This window comes from Ovis aries, chromosome X, assembly GCF_016772045.2.
Source record: "Ovis aries strain OAR_USU_Benz2616 breed Rambouillet chromosome X, ARS-UI_Ramb_v3.0, whole genome shotgun sequence".
Lineage (NCBI taxonomy): Eukaryota > Metazoa > Chordata > Mammalia > Artiodactyla > Bovidae > Ovis > Ovis aries.
The window spans coordinates 78265925-78291422 of NC_056080.1; the positions used below are offsets into that span (position 1 = coordinate 78265925).

The window sequence follows — 25498 nt, forward strand, 5'->3', positions numbered from 1 at the left end:
TTCCTCCTAGGAGTTTTATAGTTTCAGGTATCACAGTTCACTTTAGTCCCTCAGTCGTGTTTGACTCTTTGCGACCCCATGGACTGCTGCACACCAGGCTTCCCTGTCCATCACTGACTCCTGGAGCTTGCTCAGACTCATGTCCACCAAGTTGATGATGCCATCCAACCATCTCATCCTCTGTCATACCCTTCTCTCAGGTATCACATTCATGTCTTTAACCCATCTTGAGTTAATTTTTGTGTAAGTTGTAAGATAATAATCTAATTTTATTCTTTTGAATGTGGCTGTCTAGTTTTTTAGCACTATTTATAGAAGAGACTGCTCTTTCCCCATTGTGTGTTCATGCCTCCTTTGTCATAAATTAATTGACCACATATGCATGGGATAATTTCTATACTCTTGATTCTGTTCCATTCATCTATGTATCTGCTTTTATGCCAATATCAATTTTTTATTATTATTGTAGCTTTGCAATATAGTTTGAAATCAGGGTGCATGATACCTCCAACTTTGTTCTTCCTTTTCAAGATTGCTTCAGCTATTCAGGGTCTTTTGTGTTTCCATAGAAATTTTAGGATATTTCGGTTATATTTCTGTTTTTAAAAAGTCATTGATTTCGATAGGGAATGTATTGAATCTGTAGATTTCTTTGAGTAATATAGATATTTTAACAGTATGAATTCTTCCAGCCCATGAGCACATAATTTATTTGTGTCTTCTTCAATTTCTTTTATCAGTGTATTAGTTTTCAGTGTACAGATCTTGGTTTAATTTACTTCCAGCTATATTATTCTTTTTCATGCATTTGTAAATGAAATTGTTTTCTTGCTTTCTCTTTCTCATAGTTATTTGTTACTTATAGAACTGAAAAAAATTAATGTTTATATATTGATTTTGTGTCCTAAAACTTTACTGATTCTTTTATTAATTCTTGCAGTTTTTCTTTAGAGTCTTCAGAATTTTCTATATATAAAATCATGTCATCAGCAGACATTGGTAATTTAACTTTGTCCTTTCTAACTTTGATGTCTTTTATGTCTTTTTCTTGACTATTGGCTCTGGCTGACTTTTACTACTATGTTTAGTTAAACTATCTTGGTTCTAATTTTAGAGGGAAACCTCTGAGCTTTTCAACATTGGGTGTGATGTTAGTTGTGTGCTTGACTTATATGACCTTTATTATGTTGAAGTACGTTCCCTCTATATGCATTTTGTTAAGAGTTTTTAATCATAAAAGGGTGTTGAATTTTGTCTAATGTTTTTTCTGCATCTATTGAGATGATCATATGATTTTTATTCTTCAATTCGTCAGTGTGGTTTATCACAAGGATTGATTTGTGAATACTGAAACACCTTTGGAACTCTGTGATAAAACCCACTTAATTTTATTTTATGAGCCTTTTAATGTATTCTTGAATTTAATTTGTTATTATCTTGTTAAGGATTTTTCATTTATGCTTCTCATCATTAATGGCTTGTGGCTTTGTGTGTATGTGCGTGTGTGTGTGTGTGTGTGTGTGTGTGTGTGTGTGGTGTCCTTGTCTGGCTTTGGTATCAGGGTAATGTTGACCTAGTAAAATGAGTATGGAAGCATTTCCTCTTCTTTAGTTTTTTAAAATAATATAAGAAGGATAGGTATTAAATTTCTGAACATTTGGTAGAATTCACTAGCAAAGCTGTATGGTCCTGGACTTTTGTTTGTTGAAAAATACTTGATTACTGATTCAACCTCTTAACTAGTAATCACTCTATTCAGATTTTCTATTTTCTCCTGATTCAGTCTTAGATGACTATATGTTTCTAGAAATTTGTTAATTTCTTTAGCTGGTTCAATTTGTTGGCATATAATTGTTCAAAGCAGTACTTTATGTAATTCACATTTCTCTGGGGCCAATTAAAAATTCTTTTTTTTTTCTTTTTCATTTATTTATTTATTTTATTTTACTTTATTTTACTTTTACAATACTGTATTGGTTTTGCCATACATCAACATGAGTCCACCACGGGTTTTAATTTCTGATTTTATTTAAGTTCTCACTCTCTTTATTAAATAGTGAGTCTAGCTAAATTTTTCATATTTTCTTTTTGCTGTTCCACTGCCCTGTCTTCCAGATCAATGATTATTTCTTCTGCTTCATCTAATCTTCTGTAGAACTATTCTTGTGTATTTTTTTTCAGTTTATTTATTGTATTCTTTAGTTATGTAACTTCTGTTTTGTGCTTTCTTTTATTTTCTGTCTTTGTTGAAGTTTTCACTGTGTTCATGGATTCTTTTCCTGAGTTTGGTGAGCATCTTTAAGATCATTACTTTGAACTCTTATCATGTAATTTATGGCTGTTTCTTTAGGATTTTTTCTAGATGTTTTATCTTTTCCTTTTATTGTTGCATATTCCTGTTCCCTCATTTTGCTAGAATCTCTGTTTTTGTGTATTAGGTGAAACAGCTACATCTCCCAATCTTGAAGGAGTGTACTTGTATAGTATATGAACCTATGAACCTTGATGTTCAACCTTGCTCTAGCTCTTGGTTGTCTTCTGAAATCTTGTGATTGTCTAAGCAGCTTGTTTTATTCTTGATAGGTCTTGGTTATTGAGTGTGTGCCAATACTTGTCAGTGTTGCAAAGAGAGGAATCTCAGTCAGAACCTACATTCAGGTTGAGTGGAAGTGATTCTCAGCCTTCAACTTTTAAACTCTGCAAATATGTAAATTCCTGTGAGTCCCAGTTGTAAATCCTGCTTGCCTCCTCACTAGGTTATCTGGAGGTGTTTCCTGAGTGTCAGTTTCAAAAATTGAGGTGAATTGTTCCAGGTGAAAACTTGTGCACTCCTTTCTGGGAGCCGCCAAGCTGTAGTGAGGCCAAGGAAAAAATGAAAAGATGGCATTTCCTAGCCTGTTTCCTGAGAGCTCCTCTCTAGCCTCCAGAAATGTGGCAAACCTGAAGCCCACCACTTAGGTTAGTAAATAGATCTTTTCACAGGAAAACTGGGGATGTGTCAGTCTGCTCTGAAGTGTTCTGTAGGTGGTACCCCCACCAAGAACTGTCTCTCCAATTGTTTAAGTCATGTCTATCTTGGCAACACAAAACCCCTTGGCCAAAAGAGCCAGGTGAGCAAGGAGCATCCCCTGTGTGGACTCTGTGTGTCTGCTGGCTTTACCAAGACATAGAGAGAGTGCAGGGCTTGGGCATGTCTGCTGGCTTTAGCTTTAGTGAGGCAGCAGAAAAGCACAGAGTCAGGGTGCACCTGCTGGCTTTAGCAAGGCATCCAGAGTGTGTAGGCCTGGAGCTTAATAAGCAAGGGCTGGCACCTGTTTTAATAAGCAACTGGGAGAGCACAGAGGCAGGGCATGCCCACAGGCTTAAGTGGGACATTGGAAGAGTGCTGTGACTCAGAATCCCAGTTGGTGCTACCATGGAAGAGGAACAGTGCAAAAATGGTGCCTGCCAGTGTCAGTACTAGCCAGGTAAGAGTGCAAAAATGGTACCCTCCAGTGTCTCTGCTTCTCAAGAGAGTACCAACAGACCCTTATTCTTTCACCATGTGTTTTAAATTAGCAACTGAATCTCCTTCACATATAGCTTAGGCTCTATTCAAACTGCTGCTTTTGTGCTGAGTTCTGAGGTAAGTCAGACTGTGAGTGAGTGCTTTAAGAGTAGACTCTCAGTTCCCAATTTCCCTTTGGTTATTCTGCATGTAAACTTCATTGGATTTTAGAGGTAAACATGTTGAGGGCGCATCTCTTCAGTGTAATTCTCAATGTTTGGGATGCTGATGTTGAGTACAAACTCCTTACTACTCAGGAAAAACTCCATATTTTTTAGGTCACTTCCAATTTACTGGTTTAATTGTGACTTTTATTATTTTAATCCTAAAGGCTACATGCTATTTAGATTCATCAAGCAATGTACTTTCATTTAAGACTCTAGCTAAACAAAATATCCTATGAATAAGAAAACAAGCTTGACTAGGTCATATGCTACATAGATTTTTCTTCCTATTTGACTGCTTGCTTTGTGCCTTACATATACAAGATTACTGGAAATGTGATTAATTTAGATCCATATTGCAAATAATCAGAGTTATATGTTTTGTTGTAGCTATAAAACTCTGAAAGTATGGGTAGCTTGTCATAAATGTTTACATTTTTTGATACCTGGTGTGCTGCTATCCATGGTGTCACAGAGTCGGACACGTCCGAGCAACTGAATAGCAAGAGCAAACTGTTACAATTAATAATTAATTTATATTTTCTAAAAAGTAGCTTTTATATTTTTGCTTTCCAATTTATAATAGAAACTCCTACTATATTATTCCTTTAAACTTCAAGACACATTCAATGTTAGTCAGAAGACGGAGACCCTTTTTAAGTATAAATTCCTTATAGATATCTCACTTAAATCTAGTAGTCTTAAAAACTCAAACCCACAGTAGTAGTTTATGCATTTATAGAGAATTACTCACTCTAAGGGGGAAAATGATCACTGATTACTAAATTATTCTGAGACTCTTCACTGTGATTTCTGTCAATGTTTTATTATCTCTTTTCATTCTTAAGAGCAAAGCACATTAAGTGAAGACCAGTAGTCTGGTAAAATGAGAGTGTTAAGGTTAAGAATGATATTTTGTAACAGTCTTTAGGGCCTTACTGCTGGATTTCTTTTATACTTATTTGAAATAAGTTGGGGGTTTTGGCTTGTAGGCCTATATTGATTTGTTTGAAATATTCACTTATTTCCATTACTTTTCATGAACCTGACCACAGAAAGCATTCAGTTATTAAGTGTATCAAAAGAACAGGGTTGAAAGAATACGTTAGGCAAAATTTTGGTGAATTAAAATACTTCCTTGGGCCCTACTCATAGTCATTCTCCTTGTCAAATTTATTATTTTTAAGTAAATGGATATAAAAATCTGTCTATCTCTGAAATGTTATGTATCTATCACAAAGTCTGCATGATTCAGAAATTTCCTTCTTCTGGCCACTTCTCCCACAAAGAAAAAGCAGCAAAAATAAACAGTCCTCTGGGAACCCTAACATTTTGCAATGGGTCTTGAAGGAAAAAATAAATTGCAACTTAAGAGTTTTTAACTCTGGCAATGAAAGTTTGTCAAATGGTTTGTCAAAATAATATTCCCTCATCGTTCATCACTTAATTATTCTTACATTGATTCTAATTAATTATAACTTTCTACTTAGTGGAACCTTATAAAAATGTAGTTCTCTCTTTCTCATTGGAAAGATTGTGACCGTATTAGTTAAGTATAGTATTAATGTAGCAACAGTCCCTGTCCTTCTTATTTCCTAGTTTTAGTTTTTCTAAACATCAAGCTAAAGTAGTGATAATTAGATTATATGGGAAAGCTTGTCCTTTATTCATTTCTTAAGAATTTTCTGTGTTTTATACATTATCTTTCTCTACTTAGGACTGTGTTGTATTAGTTTTATACCTAATATAAAGTTCCTTGAAGTAAAGGTGAAACCTTTGATGAGCCTTCTTTGTTTGCCTTAACCTACTGTGTACTTTGTTTCTTAGGCTTGCTTTGTTGAATTATTATCCAGTTTTTCTTCTCTTTATTAGAGGAATTCCTTCATAAAGCTAATATCTGAGTCAGTAAACGGTACATACTCTAGGGTTATTGCTTGAATTGTACGCATCCAAAATTCATATATTGAAGGCACCCAGTGCTTCAGAATGTGCCCATATATGGAAATAACATCTTTAAAATGGTGATTATGTTAAAATGAAGCTCTTAGAGTGTCCCCTTATCCAATCTGAATGGTATCTTTATAAGTAGATGAAATTTGAACACACAGAAGAAAGACCATGTAAGGGACACAGGGAGAAGAGAAGCTTCAGGAGAAATCAAATCTACTGACATCTTGATTTTGGACCTCTAGCCTCTAGAACTCTAATAAAAATAAGTTTGGTTGTTGGTTGTTTAATCTATGCACTCTATGGTATCTTAGTCCATTTGGTCTGCTATAACAGAAATGCCATGGAGTTGGTGATTTACAAACAACAGGAATTTATTTCTTACTATTCTGGAGGCTGGAAGACCAAGATCAATATCATGGCCCTTTTAGTATCTGATGAGGACCCAGTTCCTAGTTCATGGAGAACCATATTCTTGCTGTGTCCTCACATCGTATAAGGAGGCTCAGAAATTCTTTGAGATTTCCTTTATAAAGACACTTATCCCATTCAAGACCTCATCACCTCCTAAAGGACCCATCCTGAAATACCATCACATCAGGAATACGTATTTAATATATGAATTTTGAGGGGTCACAAACATTCAGTCTATAGTATATATTTTCTTTTGGCAGCCTTAGCAAACATATATATATATATGCACATACACACACACATATATATATATATGCATATGTGTATATATTAGATAGATAGAAAAAAGAAGATGAATATCCAAGCCCGTCACATAGTAGTAACAAAAAAGGCTTACTCTAGATTAGATTGGTAGAAAGATTTTGTTAACTTTAAGTTCAGTGGATGTTATTACAGATTGGCACAAAGGCCTAAGTAAATATAAAGTTTCAGGCTACCAAAGCCTCAATACTGATTCATAAGTCAATTTGTATAGACTTTAAAATGGTAAGTGTTTTAGGTCAAAAATGTGTCCAGAGCTTCTTATGCAAGCATCAAGGATGTCCCATACTCTGGTTTCACTTGCTTTATATATAGTTACCTTAAGAATGCAAGATAATTTCATATATTTATACTTGGCAAAGATGGACATACCTGGTAACCAGCCTCCTTGTATTATTTTTAACACAGTAGTTAAAAAGTTGAGAGTTGTTAGGAAAAGTTCATCTAAAGCTCTCATCAAAGCAGACACTATAACACCTGGAATCTTTTAATGCAGTTTAAAAATAATTTATATTCAAGTTATTTGGAATATATAATATATAAAATATTAAACTAATACCTAATGTACATTTGTTATTGAAAATTGACTAAAGGATTTTCACTTTATAGAATAAATATTGACAGTCTCAGCACTAGTATTGCTATATGCTGTTGCTGTTGTGATGGTACAATATCATGTTAATATCAAAGGTATAATATTAGTATCTTCAAAATGTATCTCTCTTTGTCAATGTATTGTTCGTCATTTTACAAATTACAGTTCTGTAATGGTGAGGTAATTCATATTTTGGACATAGTACTAAAATGATGAAGTGGTTCTGTTTTTTGCTCAGCAATTGATCTTTCAAAATTTTGCATTTTCTGGTATTAATCATGTTTGTTGGCCCAATGTTACTATAAAGAATCTCAGTGTTGCAATGTGGTTACTTTCATCATTTATTAAGATAATGTCCTCATTCCCCTCCACCATTTCTGTTCATTACAGCATAACAATATCATATTGATTTTAATTGGAATTTCAAATTTGTGAATGCTAAATTATCTCAATGCACCAACCATGAAATATCTCACTGCTATATTAATGCATATATATAGAATTTAGAAAGATGGTAATAATGACCCTATATGCGAGACAGCACAAGAGACACAGATGTAAAGACTTTTGGACTCTGTGGGAGAAGATGAGAGTGGGATGATTTGAGAAAATAGCATTGAAACATGTATATTACCATATGTGAAACAGATCGCCAGTCCAGGTTCGATGCATGAGACAGGGTGCTCAGGGTTGGTGCACTGGGAGGACCCTGAGGGATGGGATGGGGAGGGAGCAGGGAGGGGGGTTCAGGATGGGTAACACATGTACACACATAAATCAGAAACTGAACAATTAGCTACTTATATCTTCCCCATTTGATTGGAATAACTTTGTCTTTATAATCATGGCCAGGTACCCCTCAGCCTTTACATATGCTGATGGAGAATCTGGTATTTCCTTCTCTGGAACTTACCTAGTTGGAGGTTAGCCAAGACTCCCACTTTTGGATTAAAATTAGACTCTGGACTCAAGAGGGCTTGAAAGAGTCCTGCAAAAGCAATTGAATCCCAGATCTGGGGAAAGAGTAGATGGATAGGTAGAATAGTTGAAAAAACAAAACAAAAGCAAACGAACAAAAACCTCTCAGAGTTTTAGCAGTTTGCTTAAATATATTTAGAATCTTCAGGGGGAACTCCAATTTGCCTTGAAAACATTTCCCTAAAAAGTTTGCAATACTAAAAGCTGATTTTTACAAATGTGATGCTAGAAAGCAGAAGTATAAAATAAATAAATACCTTATAAATGAAAAAAAATATTCATTTCCTTTGACCCAGAAATCCCACTCTAAGGAGTTGTTTGAGTCTAAGAAAATATTCAAACGAATGCTCTTATTATAATAGTGACAAATTTAAAACAAAACCCAATTTTTAATAAATTATATTACATTAACTCAGTAGACTACTATATAGCCATTATACTTTTTAAATATAATACCTGAAGCAAAATGGCGGAGATGTTTGAGGGAACTCAAAGAAGTGAAAAAGTTACAATGTTTAATGTTAGGGATGTGAGCACCTTAATTTCTTTTTAATTTTTTTCTTAGACCAGTAGGTGTAAGATTTTCAGACCTAAATTTTTCCACACAACAGGATATATGTTTTGGGCAGAGATGGGACAGAGTCAGCCAAGTAGAGATCCTAATGTCACAATTCCAGTATGGGAATAGGGACAGAAGCACGGATCTCTCAAGTAATGAAACACATCAACTGAATCAATAGGGCTGCCTACACAACCACCTTGTTTTCTAAAGCCAGATTGTCTGCTACTGCTACTGTAATTCAATCCCTGACCAGTCTGTTTAAAGTATTCCTCTTAAAAGGACACCCTGGAAATATTTTTTTTTTGTTTCTTATATGCTTTTAAGCAATGATTCTGTCCCATAATATGCTAAGTGCCAGATGTAATAGCTATGCCACTATAATTTATTATGATAATATAATAGTCTGCATTTATGCATATTTTACTTCACTCTATAGTGTGGATGATCAAAGTAAAGCACAATTTCAAGTTGAGAGCCATGGTTTTATGTTTTATCCAGTTTATTTTGCATAAAAGCCTGCTGTGTATAAAGAGATTAGCTTTTTGAGGGCTGTATCTCAGAACAAAATAACTGACCATTTTGATTCTTACCATATATTTTTGCATGTCATCATGCTCTTCTAAATGTGTTCTTTTTGAGTGAATAGCAACTGCTTGTCATTAAGATATAGTGCATGTATTTTAGAGGGTTGCAGGAGGAGGCAGTAGTGTTCAGTTAATGGTCTTCAACATATACATGCTTTCTAAAGTTATTCATTATGTTTCCAGACTTGTTTAGACTATCTGTAGGCAAATGAACCTATATTATTAGTGAGAGTTGTTTAGTCTTCCCAGAGTCAGCTTAAATCCAAGGCTATTGAAAGTTTTGAAACCATGATAAAAATGAGTCACTTTCAGGATGCAGCATGCTTGGGGCTGGTGCATGGGGATGACCCAGAGAGATGTTATGGGGAGGGAGGTGGGAGGGGGTTCATGTTTGGGAACGCATGTAAGAATTAAAGATTTTAAAATTTAAAAACTAAAAGACAATAAATAAAAAAATAAATAAATAAAAAAGATATGCATCTAATAGTAAAAAATAAAATAAAATAAAATAAAATAATTACAACCTTACAAAGGGAGTTTATAAATCTTTCTCTTAGAAAGTTGTCAACTTGCAATCTGTTTATATGAATGTTTTTCAGGTGGAAGTGAATCCTCCTGGGATAAGGATAAGATGCAGTCTCCTCTTGTTGCTCCTGGACCCCAACATGGAATTGCTCATGCATCCCTGGCTAGCCAGCCAGGCCTTGGGGGTACTCCTACCCTCAATCCACTGCAGCAGAACCACCTGCTGACCAATAGTATGTATACTGTCCTCCCAGAATTTGGTAAGAAAAATACCACCCAAGATCCACTGGACAACTTGGGATATCAGGGATAATTTATTTCTCTTCAATAAGATTTAACAATTTGAAGTTAGGAGGTATATAGAGAGGGATTCATTTGACAGGGTGAGGTTTTTAGAGCAGAAATAGATTGAGTGGCCATGTAGCAGAGTAGAGGTACATAGGAGGATATGTAACAGAGTAATTAAGAATTCTGGCTATAGTCACATAAACTTGGATTTGAATTCTACATCTTTTGAATCCTGTATCACTGTTTGGTTTGGAGAAGTTAGATAACTTTTTCAAGTTTCGGTTTCCACAACTGTAAAATAGGAATACAAATATACCCAATCATTAAGGCTATTGAGAGGGCTAAAAATAATAAACGAAAAACTGTTTAGCAGTGACTTGCATATAGTAAGTACTTATTATTCAGTAGTCAAACTACAGCTGAATTATAGAAATTCACGTTTAGAGATGTTTTTAGAAACTTCAAAGACTCAGAAATCTTTCTATAGGAAAGCAGGCCTTATATACATTACTTGGACAAACTCTTACTTTTCCTACAGACAAGAAATATAACAGAAAAGTTTCATTATTCCTCTCTCTAAGACTTTCCGTCTCTCACTAGAATGAAGAAAACAGGAATTCTGAGAAACTTTAACATAATCTAAATTGTAATGAAATTCATCAATTATTAATGATATAAAATAAGTTATAGTGTCATGCTTTAAGGATATTATAATCTAAACAGTTAAATATCTTATAAAAATGTAATGTTAAGCAAAAGCAAATAAAATGAATGCCCGAAAAGTTGTAAATTTTATGTTACGAGAAGTAAAAAACAGCTGATTTAGAGGTAGGCATGTCATAAACAAAGAGGAACCTAGAAGACTTCTGAATTCTTGTTTGACATGTAAAGAGCTTATAAAATGTCATTTTTGTTCACACAACAAGAAAAAAATGTGAAACAATCTGAAAATCAACAACTCTTTTAAATTCATCAAAGGTTGAGTACGTAGGACACAGCTATCTCCCAAACTAAATAGATAGGCAGATACAGAGAATCACAGCTTATTGGGAAACGAAGCCATAGCTGGAGACTGATAGAAGCATTTAAGAGTAATTGAGTCAGTTCTGAAGATTCAGATTCCTAGGAGGCCATTCTTAAAGGATCCTCTACATTTTCATGAATTTTACTTCCAGAAGCCCCATGAGGTTCTCAGATATAAATCTGAGAAAACTGTCCTCATGTTCTGGAAAAGGGAAAGAAAAGTAACCATTTCAAAATATGTCCAGAATATTCTATTCTCCTTAACAGAGAGGCCCATCCTCAAAGGAAACTATTTTCCCAGAGCTTAAGCTATTTGGTTTTACCACAGCATGACCTGGAGGAAGGGATACACTAAACTCCAGTATCCTGTAGCTGTTAATATGAGGGAACAGGGTTATAAAATTCCAGCCCCTTTAGTTCTCACGTAGAGAATTAGAAATAGGGGAGTTCATGATGGGGAACACATGTACACCTATGGCGGATTCATGTCAATGTATGGCAAAACCACTACAATATTGTAAAGTAATTAGCCTCCAATTAAAATAAATAAATTTATATTTAAAAAGGAGAAATTGTCACCTATAGTCCCATCTAGCCTTCTTGGCCAACCTAACAGGAGGGGGGAAGCTGAAAAGCACTTGTGAAAGTCATAACCCAAGGACACTCAGTCTCAATAGGAGACTGAGACTTAATCATAAAATTATAGACTGCTGCATCTCTCTACACATTGTACTAATATCACACTGGGGCTCTACATAATACCAGGAGGTAACTATTGAAGGAACAGAAAGCCTCAGACTCTATTTAATATGGAATCTCAAGGGAAAAAACAAAGACAACAAGGAAGATAGGAAAATACAGTTACTAATATGACAGCTACACCAAACATCCTAACTCATTGCCAGAAAACATAAAATTTCCCACTAAATGATTATGTCACTTCCTAATACACACAATATACATTTTCTAGCTTTAAACAAGATGTGCAAGACATAAATGGCTGGAAAAACATAGTATGAATATATAAAGCAAACAACAGAACCAGAATTAGATATAGTCGATATTTTGAATTATCAGATTAGGAATTTTATATAATTATGACTAATATGGCTTTCCCAGGGAGCACTAGTGGTAAAGAACCCGCCTGCCAATGCAGGAGACATGAGACATGGATTCAATCTCTGAATCAGGAAGATGCCCTGGAAAAGGGTATAGCAACTCACTCCAGTATTCTTGCCTGGAGAATCTCATGGGTAGAGGACCCTGGCAGGCTACAGTCCATAGGTTTGCAAAGAGTTGTACACGACTGAAGTAACTTAGCACAGTATACTAAGAGAATAGAAAAAGTGGAAATCAAAATTATTCATGGAAATTTTAATCAGAGAAAGGGAGAATTCAACTATTAAAAGGAAATACTGAAAATTAAAAGCACTCCAACAAAATGAAGAATGCTTAAGATGGGCATAGGTAGACTGGCCAGGGTCAAAGCAAGGATTAGGAAACTTGGAGATATGTCAACAGAAATTTTTCTAACTGAAAAAGAAAAACAGAAATGAATGCAGAAACAATACAACAGAATAGCCAAGAACTGTGTGGCAATTACAAAAGGTGTAGTACATATGTAATGGAGATACAAGAAGGATAAGACTGGAATGGAACAAAAGAAATATTTGAAATAACAATGATTGGAGAGGCGGTCCTAAGATGGTGGAGGAATAGGACAGGGAGACCACTTTCTCCTCCACAAATTCATCAAAAGAATATTTGAACGCTGAGTAAATTCCACAAAGCAACTTCTGAATGCTGGCAGAAAACATCAGGCACCTGGAAAAGCAGCCCATTGTCTTTGAAAGAAGATGCTTTATCAATGGTGCTGTATAGATGAAGAAGTCTTGAGGCTACTGTAAAAATAAGACTGAAAACCAGAAGTAGGAGGCTTAAGTCAAAATCCTGAGAACACCAGAGAACTCCTGACTCCAGGGAACATTAGTCAACAGGAGTTCATCAAACGCCTCCATACCTACACTGAAACAAAGCACCACCCAAGGGCCAAAAAGTTCCAGAGCAAGACATACCATGTAAATTCTCCAGCAACACAGAAACACAGCGCTGAGCTTCAATATACAGGCTGCCCAAAGTCACTCCACACCCACTGACATCTCATAACTCATTACTGGACACTTCATTGCACTCCAGAGAGAAGAAATCCAGCTCCACCCACCAGAACACCGACACAAGCTTCCCTAACCAGGAAACCTTGGCAAGCCACTGGTACAAACCCACCCACAGTGAGGAAACTCCACAATAAAGAGAACTCCACAAACTGCCAGAATACAGAAAGGTCACCCAAACACAGCAATATAACCAAGATGAAGAGACAGAGGAATGCCCAGCAGGTAAAGGAACAGGAGAAATGCCCAACAAACCAAACAAACGAGGAAGAAATAGGGAATCTACCTGAGAAAGAATTCCAAATAATGATAGTGAAAAGGATCTAAAATCTTGAAAACAAAATGGAATCACAGATAAATAGCCTGGAGACAAGGATTGAGAAGATGCAAAAAAGGTTTAACAAGGACCTAGAAGAAATAAAAGAGTCAATATATAATGAATAATGCAATAAGTGATATCAAAAACACTCTGGAAGGGAAAAAATAGTAGAATAATGGAGGCAGAAGATAGGATTAGTGGGGTAGAAGGTAGAATGGTAGAAACAAATGAATCAGAGAGGAAAAAAGAAAAACAAATTCAAATAAATGAGGACAATCTCAGAGACCTCTGGGACAATGTGAAACGTCCCAGCATGCAAATCATAGGAGTCCCAGAAGAAGACAGAAAGACCATGAGAAAATCCTTGAGGAGATAATAGTTGAAAACTTCCCTAAAATGGGGAAGGAAATAATCACCCAAGTCCAAGAAACCCAGAATGTCCCAAACAGGATAAACCCAGGGCAAAACACCCCAAGACATGTTAATCAAATTAACAAAGATCAAACACACACAAAAAATCAAATATTAAGAGCTGCAAGGGAAAAGCAACAAATAACACACAAGGGGATTCTCATAAGGATAACAGCTGATCTTTCAATAGAAACTCTTCAGGCCAGCAGGGAATGGCAGAACATACTTAAAGTGATGAAAAAAAATAAACTACAGCCCAGATTACTGTACCCAGCAAGGATCTCATTCAAATACAAAAGAGAAATGAAAAGCTTTACATACAAGAAAGGTTGATAGAATTCAGCACCACCAAACAAGCTCTCCAACAAATGCTAAAGGATGTTCCTTAGACAGGAAACGCAAAAAGGGAGTATAAACTCAAACCCAAAACAATGAAGTAAATGGCAATGGGATCATGCTTATCAATAATTACCTTAAATGTAAAGTGGTTGAATGCCCCAACCAAAAGACAAAGACTGGCTGAATGGATACAAAAACAAGACTGCTATATATGTTGTCTACAAGAGACCCACCTCAAAACAAGGGACACATTCAGACTGAAAGTGAAGGGCTGGAAAAAGATATTCTATGCAAATAGAGACCAAAAGAAAGCAGGAGTAGCAACACTCATATCAGATGAAATCAACCTTAAAATAAAGCCTGTGAAAAGAGACAAAGAAGGACAGTACATAATGATCAAAGGATCAATCAAAGAAAAAGATATAACAATTATAAATATATATGCACCCAACATAGGAGCACCATAATATGTAAGGCAAATGCTAACAAGTATGAAAGGGGAAATTAACAATAACACAATAAGTGGGAAAGTTTAATACGCCAGTCACACCTATGGAGAGATCAACTAAACAGAAAATTAACAAGGAAACACAAACTTTAAATGATACAATAGACCAGTTAGACCTAATTGATATCTATAGGACATTTCACCCCAAAATAATGAATTTTACCTTTTTCTCAAGTGCACACAGAACATTCCCCAGGATAGATCACATCCTGGGCTATAACTCTAGCCTTGGTAAATTCAAAAAAATTGAAATCATTCCAAACATCTTTTCTGACCACAATGCAGTAAGATTAGATCTCAATTACAGGAGAGAAACTATTTAAAATTCCAACATATGGAAGCTGAACAACACGCTGCTGAGTAACCAACAAATCACAGAAGAAATCAGAAAAGAAATCAAAATATGCATAGAAATGAATGAAAATGAAAACACATCAACCCAAAATCTGTGGGACACTGTAAAAGCAGTGTTAAGGGGAAAGTTCATAGCAATACAGGAATACCTCAAGAAAAAAGCCAAATAAATAACCTAACTCTACACCTAAAGCAGCTAGAAAAGGCAGAAATGAAGAACCCCAGGGTTAGTAGAAAGAAAAATATCTTAAAAATTAGAGCAGAAATAAATGCAAAAGAAACAAAAGAGACCATAGAAAAATCAGCAAAGCCAAAAGCTGGTTCTTTGAGAAGATAAATAAAATTGACAAACCATTAGCCAGACACATCAAGAAACAAAGGGAGAAGAATCAAATCAATAAAATTAGAAATGCAAATGGAGAGATCACAACAGACAACACAGAAATACAAAGGATCATAAAAGACTACTATCAGCAACTATATGCCAATAAAATGCAATGCAATCCCTATCAAGCTACCAGCGGTATTTTTCACAGAGCTAGAACAAATAATTTCACAATTTGTATAGAAATATAAAAAACTTCAAATAGCCAAAGCAATCTTGAGAAAGAAAAATGGAACTGGAGAAATCAACCTGCCTGACTTCAGGCTCTACTACAAAGCCACAGGCATCAAGACAGTATGGTACAGGCACAAAGACAGAAATATAGATCAATGGAACAAAATAGAAAGGCCAGAGATAAATCCATGCACCTATGGACAGCTTATCTTTGACAAAGGAGGCAAGAATATACAGTGAAGAAGAGACAATCTCTTTAACAAGTGGTGCTGGGAAAACTGATCAACCACTTTTAAAAGAATGAATCTAGAACACTTTTTAACACCATTCACAAAAATAAACTCAAAATCGATTAAGGATCTAAATGTAAGACCAGAAACTATACACTCGTAGAGGAGAACATAGGCAAGACACTCTCTGACATAAATCACAGCAGGATCCTCTATGACCCACCTCCCAGAATATTGGAAAGAAAAGCAAAAATAATCAAATGGGACCTAATTAAAATGAAAAGCTTCTGCACAACAAAGGAAACTATAAGCAAGGTGAAAAGACAACCTTCAGAATGGGAGAAAGTTATAGCAAACGAAGCAACTGACAAAGAACTAATCTCAAAAATATACAAGCAACTCCTGCAGCTCAATTCCAGAAAAATAAAAGACCCAATCACAAAATTGGCCAAAGAACTAAATGGACATTTCTCCAAAGAAGACATACAGATGACTAACAAACACAGGAAAAGATGCTCAACATCATTCATTATCAGAGAAATGCAAATCAAAACCACAATGAGGTACCATTTCACTCCAGTCAGAGTGGCTGCTATCCAAAAGCCTACAAGCAATAAATGCTGGAGAGGGTGTGGAGAAAAGGGAACACTCTTACACTGTTGGTGGGAATGCAAACTAGTACAGCCACTATGGAGAACAGTGTGAAGATTCCTTAGAAAACTGTAAATAGAACTGCCATATAACCCAGCAATCCTACTGCTGGGCATACACACTGAGGAAACCAGAATTGAAAGAGACACTTGTACCCCAATGTTCATTGCAGTTGACATGGAAACAACCTAGATGTCCATCAGCAGATGAATGGATAAAAAAGCTGTGGTACATATACACAATGTAGTATTTCTCAGCCTTAAAAAAAAATACATTTGAATCACTTCTAATGAGGTGGATGAAACTGGAGCCTATTATACAGAGTGAAATAAGCCAGAAAGAAAAACACCAATACAGTATACTAATGCACATATATGGAATTTAGAAAGATGGTAACGATAACACTGTATGCAAGACAGCCAAAGAGACACAGATATATAGAACAGTCTTTTGGACTCTGTGGGAAAGGGCGAGGGTGGGATGATTTGGGAGAATGGCATTGAAACATGTATGTGAAACATGTATGTGAAACATGAAACATGTATGTGAAACAAATCACCAGTCCAGGTTAAATGCATGATACAGGATGCTCAGGGCTGGTATACTGGGATGACCCAGAGAGATGGTATGAGGTGGGAGGTGGGAGGGGGCTTCAGGATGGGGAACACGTGTACACCCGTGGTGGATTCATGCTGATGTATTGCAAAATCAATACAATATTGTAAAATAAATAGCCTCCAATTAAAATAAATAAATATTAAAAAGAAAGAAATAACAATGATTGAAAAGTTTTGTAAATTAATGAGAGATACCAAACTACAAATTCAAAAAGCTCACAAAGCACTATGAAGGAGAAATATTTTAAATCTACAGGTATGAACATTATATTCAAAATGGAAAATTAAAAAGAAAAATCTTGAAGGAACATGAAGGGGAAAATCTCTATTTATGCATATGGGAATGAACAGAAGAATTACTTGTTTTATACCAGGTTGGATGAAGCACAAACTGGGATCAAGATTACCAGGAGAAATAGTAACAACCTCAGATATGAAGATGATACCACTCTAATGGTAGAAGGCAAAGAGGAACTAAAGAGCCTCTTAATGAGTGTAAAAAAGGAGTGAAAAAGCTGGCTTAAAACCCAACATTCAGAAAACTAAGATCATGCATCTGGTTCCATCAATCCATGGCAAATTGATAGGGAAAAAGTGGAAACAGTGACAGATTTTATTTTCTTGGGCTGCAAAATCACTGCAGACTGTGACTGTAGCCATGAAATTAAAATATGCTTCTCTTTGGAATAAAAACTATGACACACCTAGACAACATATTGAAAAGCAGAGACATCACTTCAGTGACAAAAGTCTGTCTAGTTAAAGCTATGGTTCTTCCAGTAGTCATGTAGAGATGTGAGTTAGAGCATAAAAAAGCTGAGCACAGAACATTGATGCTTTTGAACTGTAGTACTAGAGAGGACACTTGAGAGTTCCTTGGACAGCAAGAAGATCAAACTAGTCAATCCTAAAGGAAATCAACCCTGCATATTCATCAGAAGGACTGATACTGAAGCTGAAGCTCCCAATACTTTGTCCACCTGATGAGAAAAGCTGACTCATTGGAAAAGACCCTGATGCTGTGAAAGACTGATGGCAAGAAGAGAAGAGGAAGACAGAGAATGAGATGGTTGGATAGCATCGCCAAATCAATGGACATGAGTTTGAACAAACTCAGGGAGATAGTGTAGGACAGGGAAGCCTGGCATAATGCAGTCCATGGGGTCACAAAAGGGACAGACAGGACTTAGCAACTGAACACAAACTTTATTTTTTTTTTTAATTGAAGTATAGTTGCTATACAGTGCTGTATCAGTTTCTGCTATACAGCGAAGTGAAAAAGCCATATACACAGATGCCCTCTATTTCAGATTTCCCTCCAATTTAGGTCTCCACAGAACACCAAGTATAGTTTCCTGTTCTATAAAGTATGTTCTCATCAGTGATCTATTTTAATATATCATCTTCCAATAACATAAGAGATGACCCTACACATGGACATCACCAGATGGTCAGTACCAAAATCAGATTGATTATAATCTTTGTAGCCAAAGATGTGAGAAGCTCTATATAGTCAGCAAAAATAAGACCAGGAGCTGACTGTGGCTCAGATCATGAACTCCTTTATTGTAAAATTAAATTGAAGAAAGTAAGGAAAACCACTAGACCATTCAGGTAGGACCTAAATCAAATCCCTAATGATTATTCAGTGGAACTGACAAATAGATTCAAGGGATTAGATCTGATAGACAGAATGCCTGAAGAACTATGGATGGAGGTTCATAATATTGTACAGGAAGTGGTGATCAAGACCATCCTCAAGAAAAAAAAAATGCAAAAAGGCAAAGCAGTTGTCTGAGGACGTCATGCAAATAGCTGAGAAAAGAAGAGAGGCAAAAATAAAAGGAAAAGAGGAAAGGTATAGACATCTGAAGGGCTTCCCTGGTGGCTCAGATGGTAAAGCGTCTGACCGCAATGTGGGAGACCTGAAGTTCGATCCCTGGGTTGGGAAGGTACCCTGGAGAAGGAAATGGCAACCCGCTCCAGTATTCTTGCCTGGAAAATCCCAAGGACAGAGGACCTTGGTAGGCTGCAGTTCATGGGGTCGCAAAGAGTCAGATACGACTAGCTACTTCACTTTCACTTTCTATAGACATCTGAATGCAGAGTTCCAATGAATATCAAAGAGACATAAGAAAGCCTTCCTCGGTGATCAATGCAAAGAAATAGAGGATAAAATAGAATGGGAAAGACTAGAGATCTCTTCAAGAAAATTAGAGATACCAAGGGAATATTTCATGCAAAGATGGCACAATAAAGGACAGAACTGGTGTGAACATAACAGACCTAGAAGGTATTAATAAGAGATGGCAAGAATACACAGAAGAAATATACAAAAAACATATTCACAATCCAGATAACGATGATGGTGTGATCGTTCACCTATAGCCAGACATCCTGGAGTGTGAAATCAAGTGGGCCTTAGGAAGCATCACTAGAATCAAAGCTAGTGGAGGTGATGGAATTCCACCTGAGCTATTTAAAATCCTAAAAGATCATGCTGTTAAAGTGCCATACTCAACATCCCAGCAAATTTGGAAAATTCAACAGTGGCCACAGGACTGGCAAAGGTCAGTTTTCATTCCAATACCAAAGAAAGGCAATGCCAAAGAATCTTCAAACTACCACACAATTGCACTCAATTTACACGCTAGCAAAGTAATGCCCAAAATTCTCCAAGCCAGGCTTCAACAGTCCGTGAACTAAGAACTCCCAGATGTTCAAGCTGGATTTAAAAAAGGCAGAAGAACCAAAGATCAAATTGCCAGCATCCACTGGATACTAGATAAAGCAAAATAATTCCAGAAAAAAAACATCTACTTCTGCTTCATTGACAATGCTAAAGCCTTTGACTGCATGTATCACAACAAACTGGGAAATTATTATTAAAGAAATGTGAAAAACATACCACCTTTCCTGCCTCCTTAGAAACCTGTATGCAGGTCAAGAAGAAACAGTTAGAATTGGACATGGAACAATGAACTGGTTCCAAATTGGGAAAGGAATACATCAAGGTTGTATATTGTCACCCTGTTTATAACTTATATGCAGAGTACATCATGCGAAATGCTGGATTGGATGAAGCACAGGTTGGAATCAAGATTGCCAGCAGAAGTATCAATAACCTCAGATATGCTCATGACACAACCCTTATGGCAGAAAGCAAAGAGGAAGTAAAGAGACTCTTGTTGAAGCTGGAAAAGGAGAGTGAAAAATGGCTTAAAACTGAACATTTAAAAAGGAATCCATGGCATCTGGTTCCATCACTTCATGGCAAATAGTTGCAGAAACAATGAAAAAAAGTGACAGACTGTTTTTTTTCCTTGGTCTCCAATATCACTGCAGATGGTGACTGAGCCATGAAATTAAAAGATGCTTGCTCCTTGGAAGAAAAGTTATACAAAAGTAGGTAATGTTTTAAAAAACATTGATATTACTTTGCTGAGAAATGTCTGTCTAGTCAAAGCTATTGTTTTTCCAGTAGTCATGTATGGATGTGAGAGCTGGACCATAAATAAGGCTGAGCAGTGAAGAATTGATGCTTTTGAACTGTGGTGTTGGAAAAGACTCTTGAAAGTCCCTTGGACTGCAAGGAGATCAAACCAGTCAATCCTAAAGCAATCAGTCCTGAATAGTCATTGGAAAGACTAATGCTGAAGCTGGAACTCCATTGTCTGGCCACCTGATGTGAAGAGCAGACTCAGAATAGACTCTGATCCTGGGAAAGATCGAAGGCAGGAGAAGAAAGGGATGGCATCACCGACTCAATGGACATGAGTTTGAGCAAGCTCTGGGAGATGGTGATGGGCAGGCAAGCCTGGTGTGCTTCAGTCCATGGGGTCACAAAGATTCAGACATGACAGTGCCTAAACAACAATATATATGTCAATTTCAATCTTCTAATTCATCCCACCACCCCCACTTCTCTCTTGGCATCCATACATTTGCTCTTTGCATCTCTATTTCTGCTTTGAAAATAAGATCATCTATACCATTTCTCTAGATCCCACATATGTGCCTGAATATAAAATAGTGTTTCTCTTTCTGACTTACTTCACTCTGTCGGATGGTCTCTAGGTCCGTTCATGCCTCTGCAAATTACACAGTTTAATTACTTTTGATGCTGAGTAATAGCTTTTGATGGTGTGCATCACAATAAACTGTGAAAATTCTGAAAGAGATGGGAATACAGACCACCTGACCTGCCTCTTGAGAAACCTATATGCAGGTCAGGAAGCAACAGATAGAATTGGACATGGAACAACAGACTGGTTGCAAAGTTATGACCAACTTAGATAGCATACTCAAAAGCAGAGACATTATTTTGCCAACAAAGGTCTGTGTAGTCAAGACTATTGTTTTTCCGGTAGTCATGTATGGATGTGAGAGTTGGACTATGAAGAAAGCTGAGCACCAAAGAATTGATGCTTTTGAACTGTGGTGTTGCAGAAGACTCTTGAGAGTCCCTTGGACTGTAAGGAGATCCAACCAATCCATTCTAAAGGAGATCAGTCCTGGGTGTTCTTTGAAAGGAATGATGTCAAAGCTGAAACTCCAATACTTTGGCCACCTGATACGAAGAGTTGACTCATTGGAAAAGACTCTGATGCTGGGAGGGATTGGGGGCAGGAAGAGAAGGGGACAACAGAGGATGAGATGGCTGGATGGCATCACTGACTCGATGGACGTGAGTCTGAGTGAACTCCAGGAGATGGTGATGGACAGGGAGGCCTGGCGTGCTGCAATTCATGGGGTCGGAAATAGTTGGACATGACTGAGCAACTGAACTAAACTGAAATGAAGTGAATATTCCACTGCATATATGTCCTATATTTTTTTTTAATCTATTCCTTTGTTGATGTAAATTTAGGTTGCTTCAATGTCCTGGCCATTGTAAATATTGCTGTAATGAACATTGCGGCACATGTATCTTTTTGAATTGTCATTTCCTCTGGGTATATGCTCAGGAGTGGTGTTGCTGGGTAGTATGGTAGTTTTATTTTTAGGTTTTAAAGGGACTTCCATACAGTTATTCATAGTGACTGTCTGAATTTGCATTCACACCAACTGTACAAGAGGGCTCCCTTTTCTCCACATCCTCTCCAAGACTTATTATTTGTAGATTTTTTGGTGATGGCCATTCTGATGTGTTTGTGGTAATACCTCATTTTATTCTTTTGGGTTTGTTGTTGTTGTTGGCCGTGCTGTGTGGCATATGGGATCTTAGCTCCATGATTAGAGATTGAGTCCATGACCCTGTAGTTGAATTAAAGTGTCTTAACCACAGGACCACCCTCATTGTGGTTTTGATTTGTATTTCTTTCTCTAATAATTATGTTGAGCATCTACTCATGTGTTTCTTGGCCATCTGTATGTCTTCTTTGGAAAAATATCTTTCTAGGTCTTCTGCCTAGTTTTTGATTGGGTTGTTTGTTTTCTTAATATTAAGCTGTATAAGCTGATTTTATATATTGGAGATTAATCCCTTGTGAGTTGCTTCATTTGCAAATATTCTCTCCATTTGACAGTTTATTTTCACCTTGTTTATGGTTTCCTTTTCTGTGCAAAAGCTTTTAAGTTCAATAAGGTTCCATTTGTTTAGTTTTGTTTTTATTTTCATTATTCTAGGAGATGGGTCAAAAAAGATGTTTCTGTGATTTATGTGAAAGTCTGTTCTGCTTATGTTTTCCTCTATGAGTTTATAGAGTCTTGACTTATATTTAGGTTTTGAATCCATTTTGAGTTTATTTCTTGTGTATAGTGTCAGTGAGTGTTCTAATTTCATGTTTTAACATACAGCTCTTCAGTTTTCCACAATAAGCACCACTTATTGAAGAGATTGTCTTTTCTTCATTGTATGTTCTTGACTTCTTTGTCTTAGATTGGGTAACCGTAGGTAGTGTGGGTTAATCTGTGGGCTTTCTATCCTGTTCCATTGATTTATATTTTTTATTCTTGTGTCACTGCCAGACTGTCTTGATGACTGTACTTTGTAGTGCAGCCTGAAGACAGGGAGCCTGATACATCTAACTCCATTTTTCTTTCTCAAGATTACTTTAGCTATTTGGGCTTTTTGTGTTTCCATACAAATTGTGTAATTTTGTTTCTAATTTTGCAAAAAAAAATGCCATTGGTAATTTGAAAAGGATTGCATTGAATATGTAGATTGCTTTTCGTTGTACAGTCATTTTCACAATAATGATTCTTCCAATCCAAGAACATGGTGTATTTCTCCATCTGCTTGCGTCATCTGTTATTTCTTTCATCAGTATACTACAGTTTTCTGAGTGTAGGTCTTTTGCCTTCTTAGGTAGATTTACTCCTAGGTATTTTATTCTTTTTGTTGCAGTGGTGAATGGGATTGTTTCCTTAATTTCTCTTTCTGATCATTCATTGTTAGTGCATGGAAATGCAAGATATTTCATTGTATTAATTTTGTATCCTGCAACCTTTGTAAATTCATTAATTATCTCTAGGAGTTTTCTGGTGGCATCTTTAGGATTGTAAATGTATTGTTATTATTTCATCTGCAGAAAGTAACAGTTTTACTTCTTTTCTAATTTAGATTACTTTATTTCTTTTTCTTCTGTTATTGGCATGGCTAGGACTTACAAAACTATGTTGAATAATCATGGTGAGATTCATTAAATTTGTCTTTTTTCTGATCTTGGAGGAAATGCTTTCAGTTTTTCACCATTGAGATTAGTGTTTTCTCTGGGTTGGTCATATATGGCCTTTATTATTGAGGTAGGTTCCCTCTCTGTCCATGCTCTGGAGAATTGTTATCATTGTTATCATAAATGGGTGCTGAAATCTGTCAATAGCTTTTTCTGCATCTATTTAAATGATATGGTTTTTATTCTTCAATTTGTCACTATCATTAGACAGGGTGTGTCACATCAATTGATTTGTACATGTTGAAGAATTTTGCATCCCTGGGAGAAATCCCATTTGATCATAATTTAGGATCATTTTAATGTGTTGTTGAATTTGGTTTGCTAATATTTTGTTAAGGATTTTTGCATCTATGTTCATCAGTGACAAAGGCTTGTGATTTTCTTTTATTGTGATATCTTTCTTTAGTCTTGATATCAGATGATGGTGGCCTCATAGAAATAACTTTGGAGTGTTCCTTCCTCTGACATTTTTGGGAAGAGTTTGAGAATGACATGTGTAAATTCTTCTCAAAATATATGCTGATATTCGTGTCTGAAACCCCCTTGTCCTGGTTGTGGAAATTTGTTTGTTGAGTCTTTTATACTCATAGTTTTAAATTTATTACTTGTGATTGGTCTGTTCATAGTTTCTATTTCTTCCTGGTTCAGTCTTGGAAGGTTGCAATTTTCTAAGATTTGTCCATTTTCCCCATGTTTTCCATCTTATTGGCATATAGTCACTTGTAGTTGTATCTTTTTTTAAAAAAATGCTTATTAATTTTTGGCTGTACTGGGTCTTTGTACACTGCTCAGGCTTTCCCTAGTTGCAGCAAGTTGGAGCTACTCTCAAGTTGTGTTGCTCGGGCTTTTCATTGCAGGCACTTATCATGTTGTGGAGCACAGGCTCTAGGACATGTGAGCTTCAGCAGTTGTCTCTCTTGGACTCAGCAGTTGAGGAGTTTGGTTCCTAGAGCTTGGCCTCGGTAGTTGTGGTGCACTAGCTGCCCCGATGCATGTGGAATCTTCCAAAAGCAGGTATTGAACCTGTGGCCCCTGCATTGGCAGGCAGATTTTTAACCACTGGACTACCAGGGAAGTCCTAGTTGCTTGTTGTCTCTTATGATCATTTGTGTATCTGTGATGTCAGTTGTAATTTCTCTTTTTTCATTTCTAATTTTGATTTGAGTCCTTTTCTCTTTTTTCTCGATGAGTTTGACTAAGGTTTATGAATTGTGTTTCTCAAAGAACTACCTTTTAGTTTCATTGATCTTTGCTTTTGTTTTCTTCATCTCTATTTCACTTATCTCTGCTCTGATTGTTATGATTTCTTTCCTTAAACCAATTTTTTTTGGTTCTTCTTTCTCTAGTTACTTTCAATTCAGTTCAGTCATTCAGTCATGATTGACTCTTTGCAACCCCATGGACTGTAGCATGTCAGACCTCCCTGTCCATCACAAACTCCCAGAGCATGCTCAAATTCATGTCCAACAAGTCAGTGATGCCATCTGACAATCTAGTCCTCTGTCATCCCCTTTTCCTCCTGCCTTCAATCTTTCCCAGAATCAGGATCTTTTCCAGTGAGTCAGTACTTCACATCAGGTAGCCAAAGTATTGGAGCTTCAGCTTCAGCATCAGTTCCGTTCAGTTCAGTCACTCAGTCATGTCCGACTCTTTGTGACCCCATGAATTGCAGCAAGCCAGGCCTCCCTGTCCATCACCAACTCCCAGAGTTCAC

The 25498-nt window shown here is 36.4% G+C and overlaps 1 protein-coding gene across 3 annotated transcripts in view; it reads left to right on the forward strand.

The window, feature by feature from the left end:
• DACH2 (dachshund family transcription factor 2) overlaps nt 1–25498 on the forward strand; it is a 697738-nt gene that overhangs the window by 519180 nt on the left and 153060 nt on the right. For all 3 annotated transcript variants that reach the window (XM_042241740.2, XM_060407431.1, XM_060407432.1), the window contains one exon: nt 9712–9870. In XM_042241740.2, coding sequence (XP_042097674.1) covers nt 9712–9870 — 159 coding nt within the window. The remainder of the gene's footprint in view (nt 1–9711; nt 9871–25498) is intronic.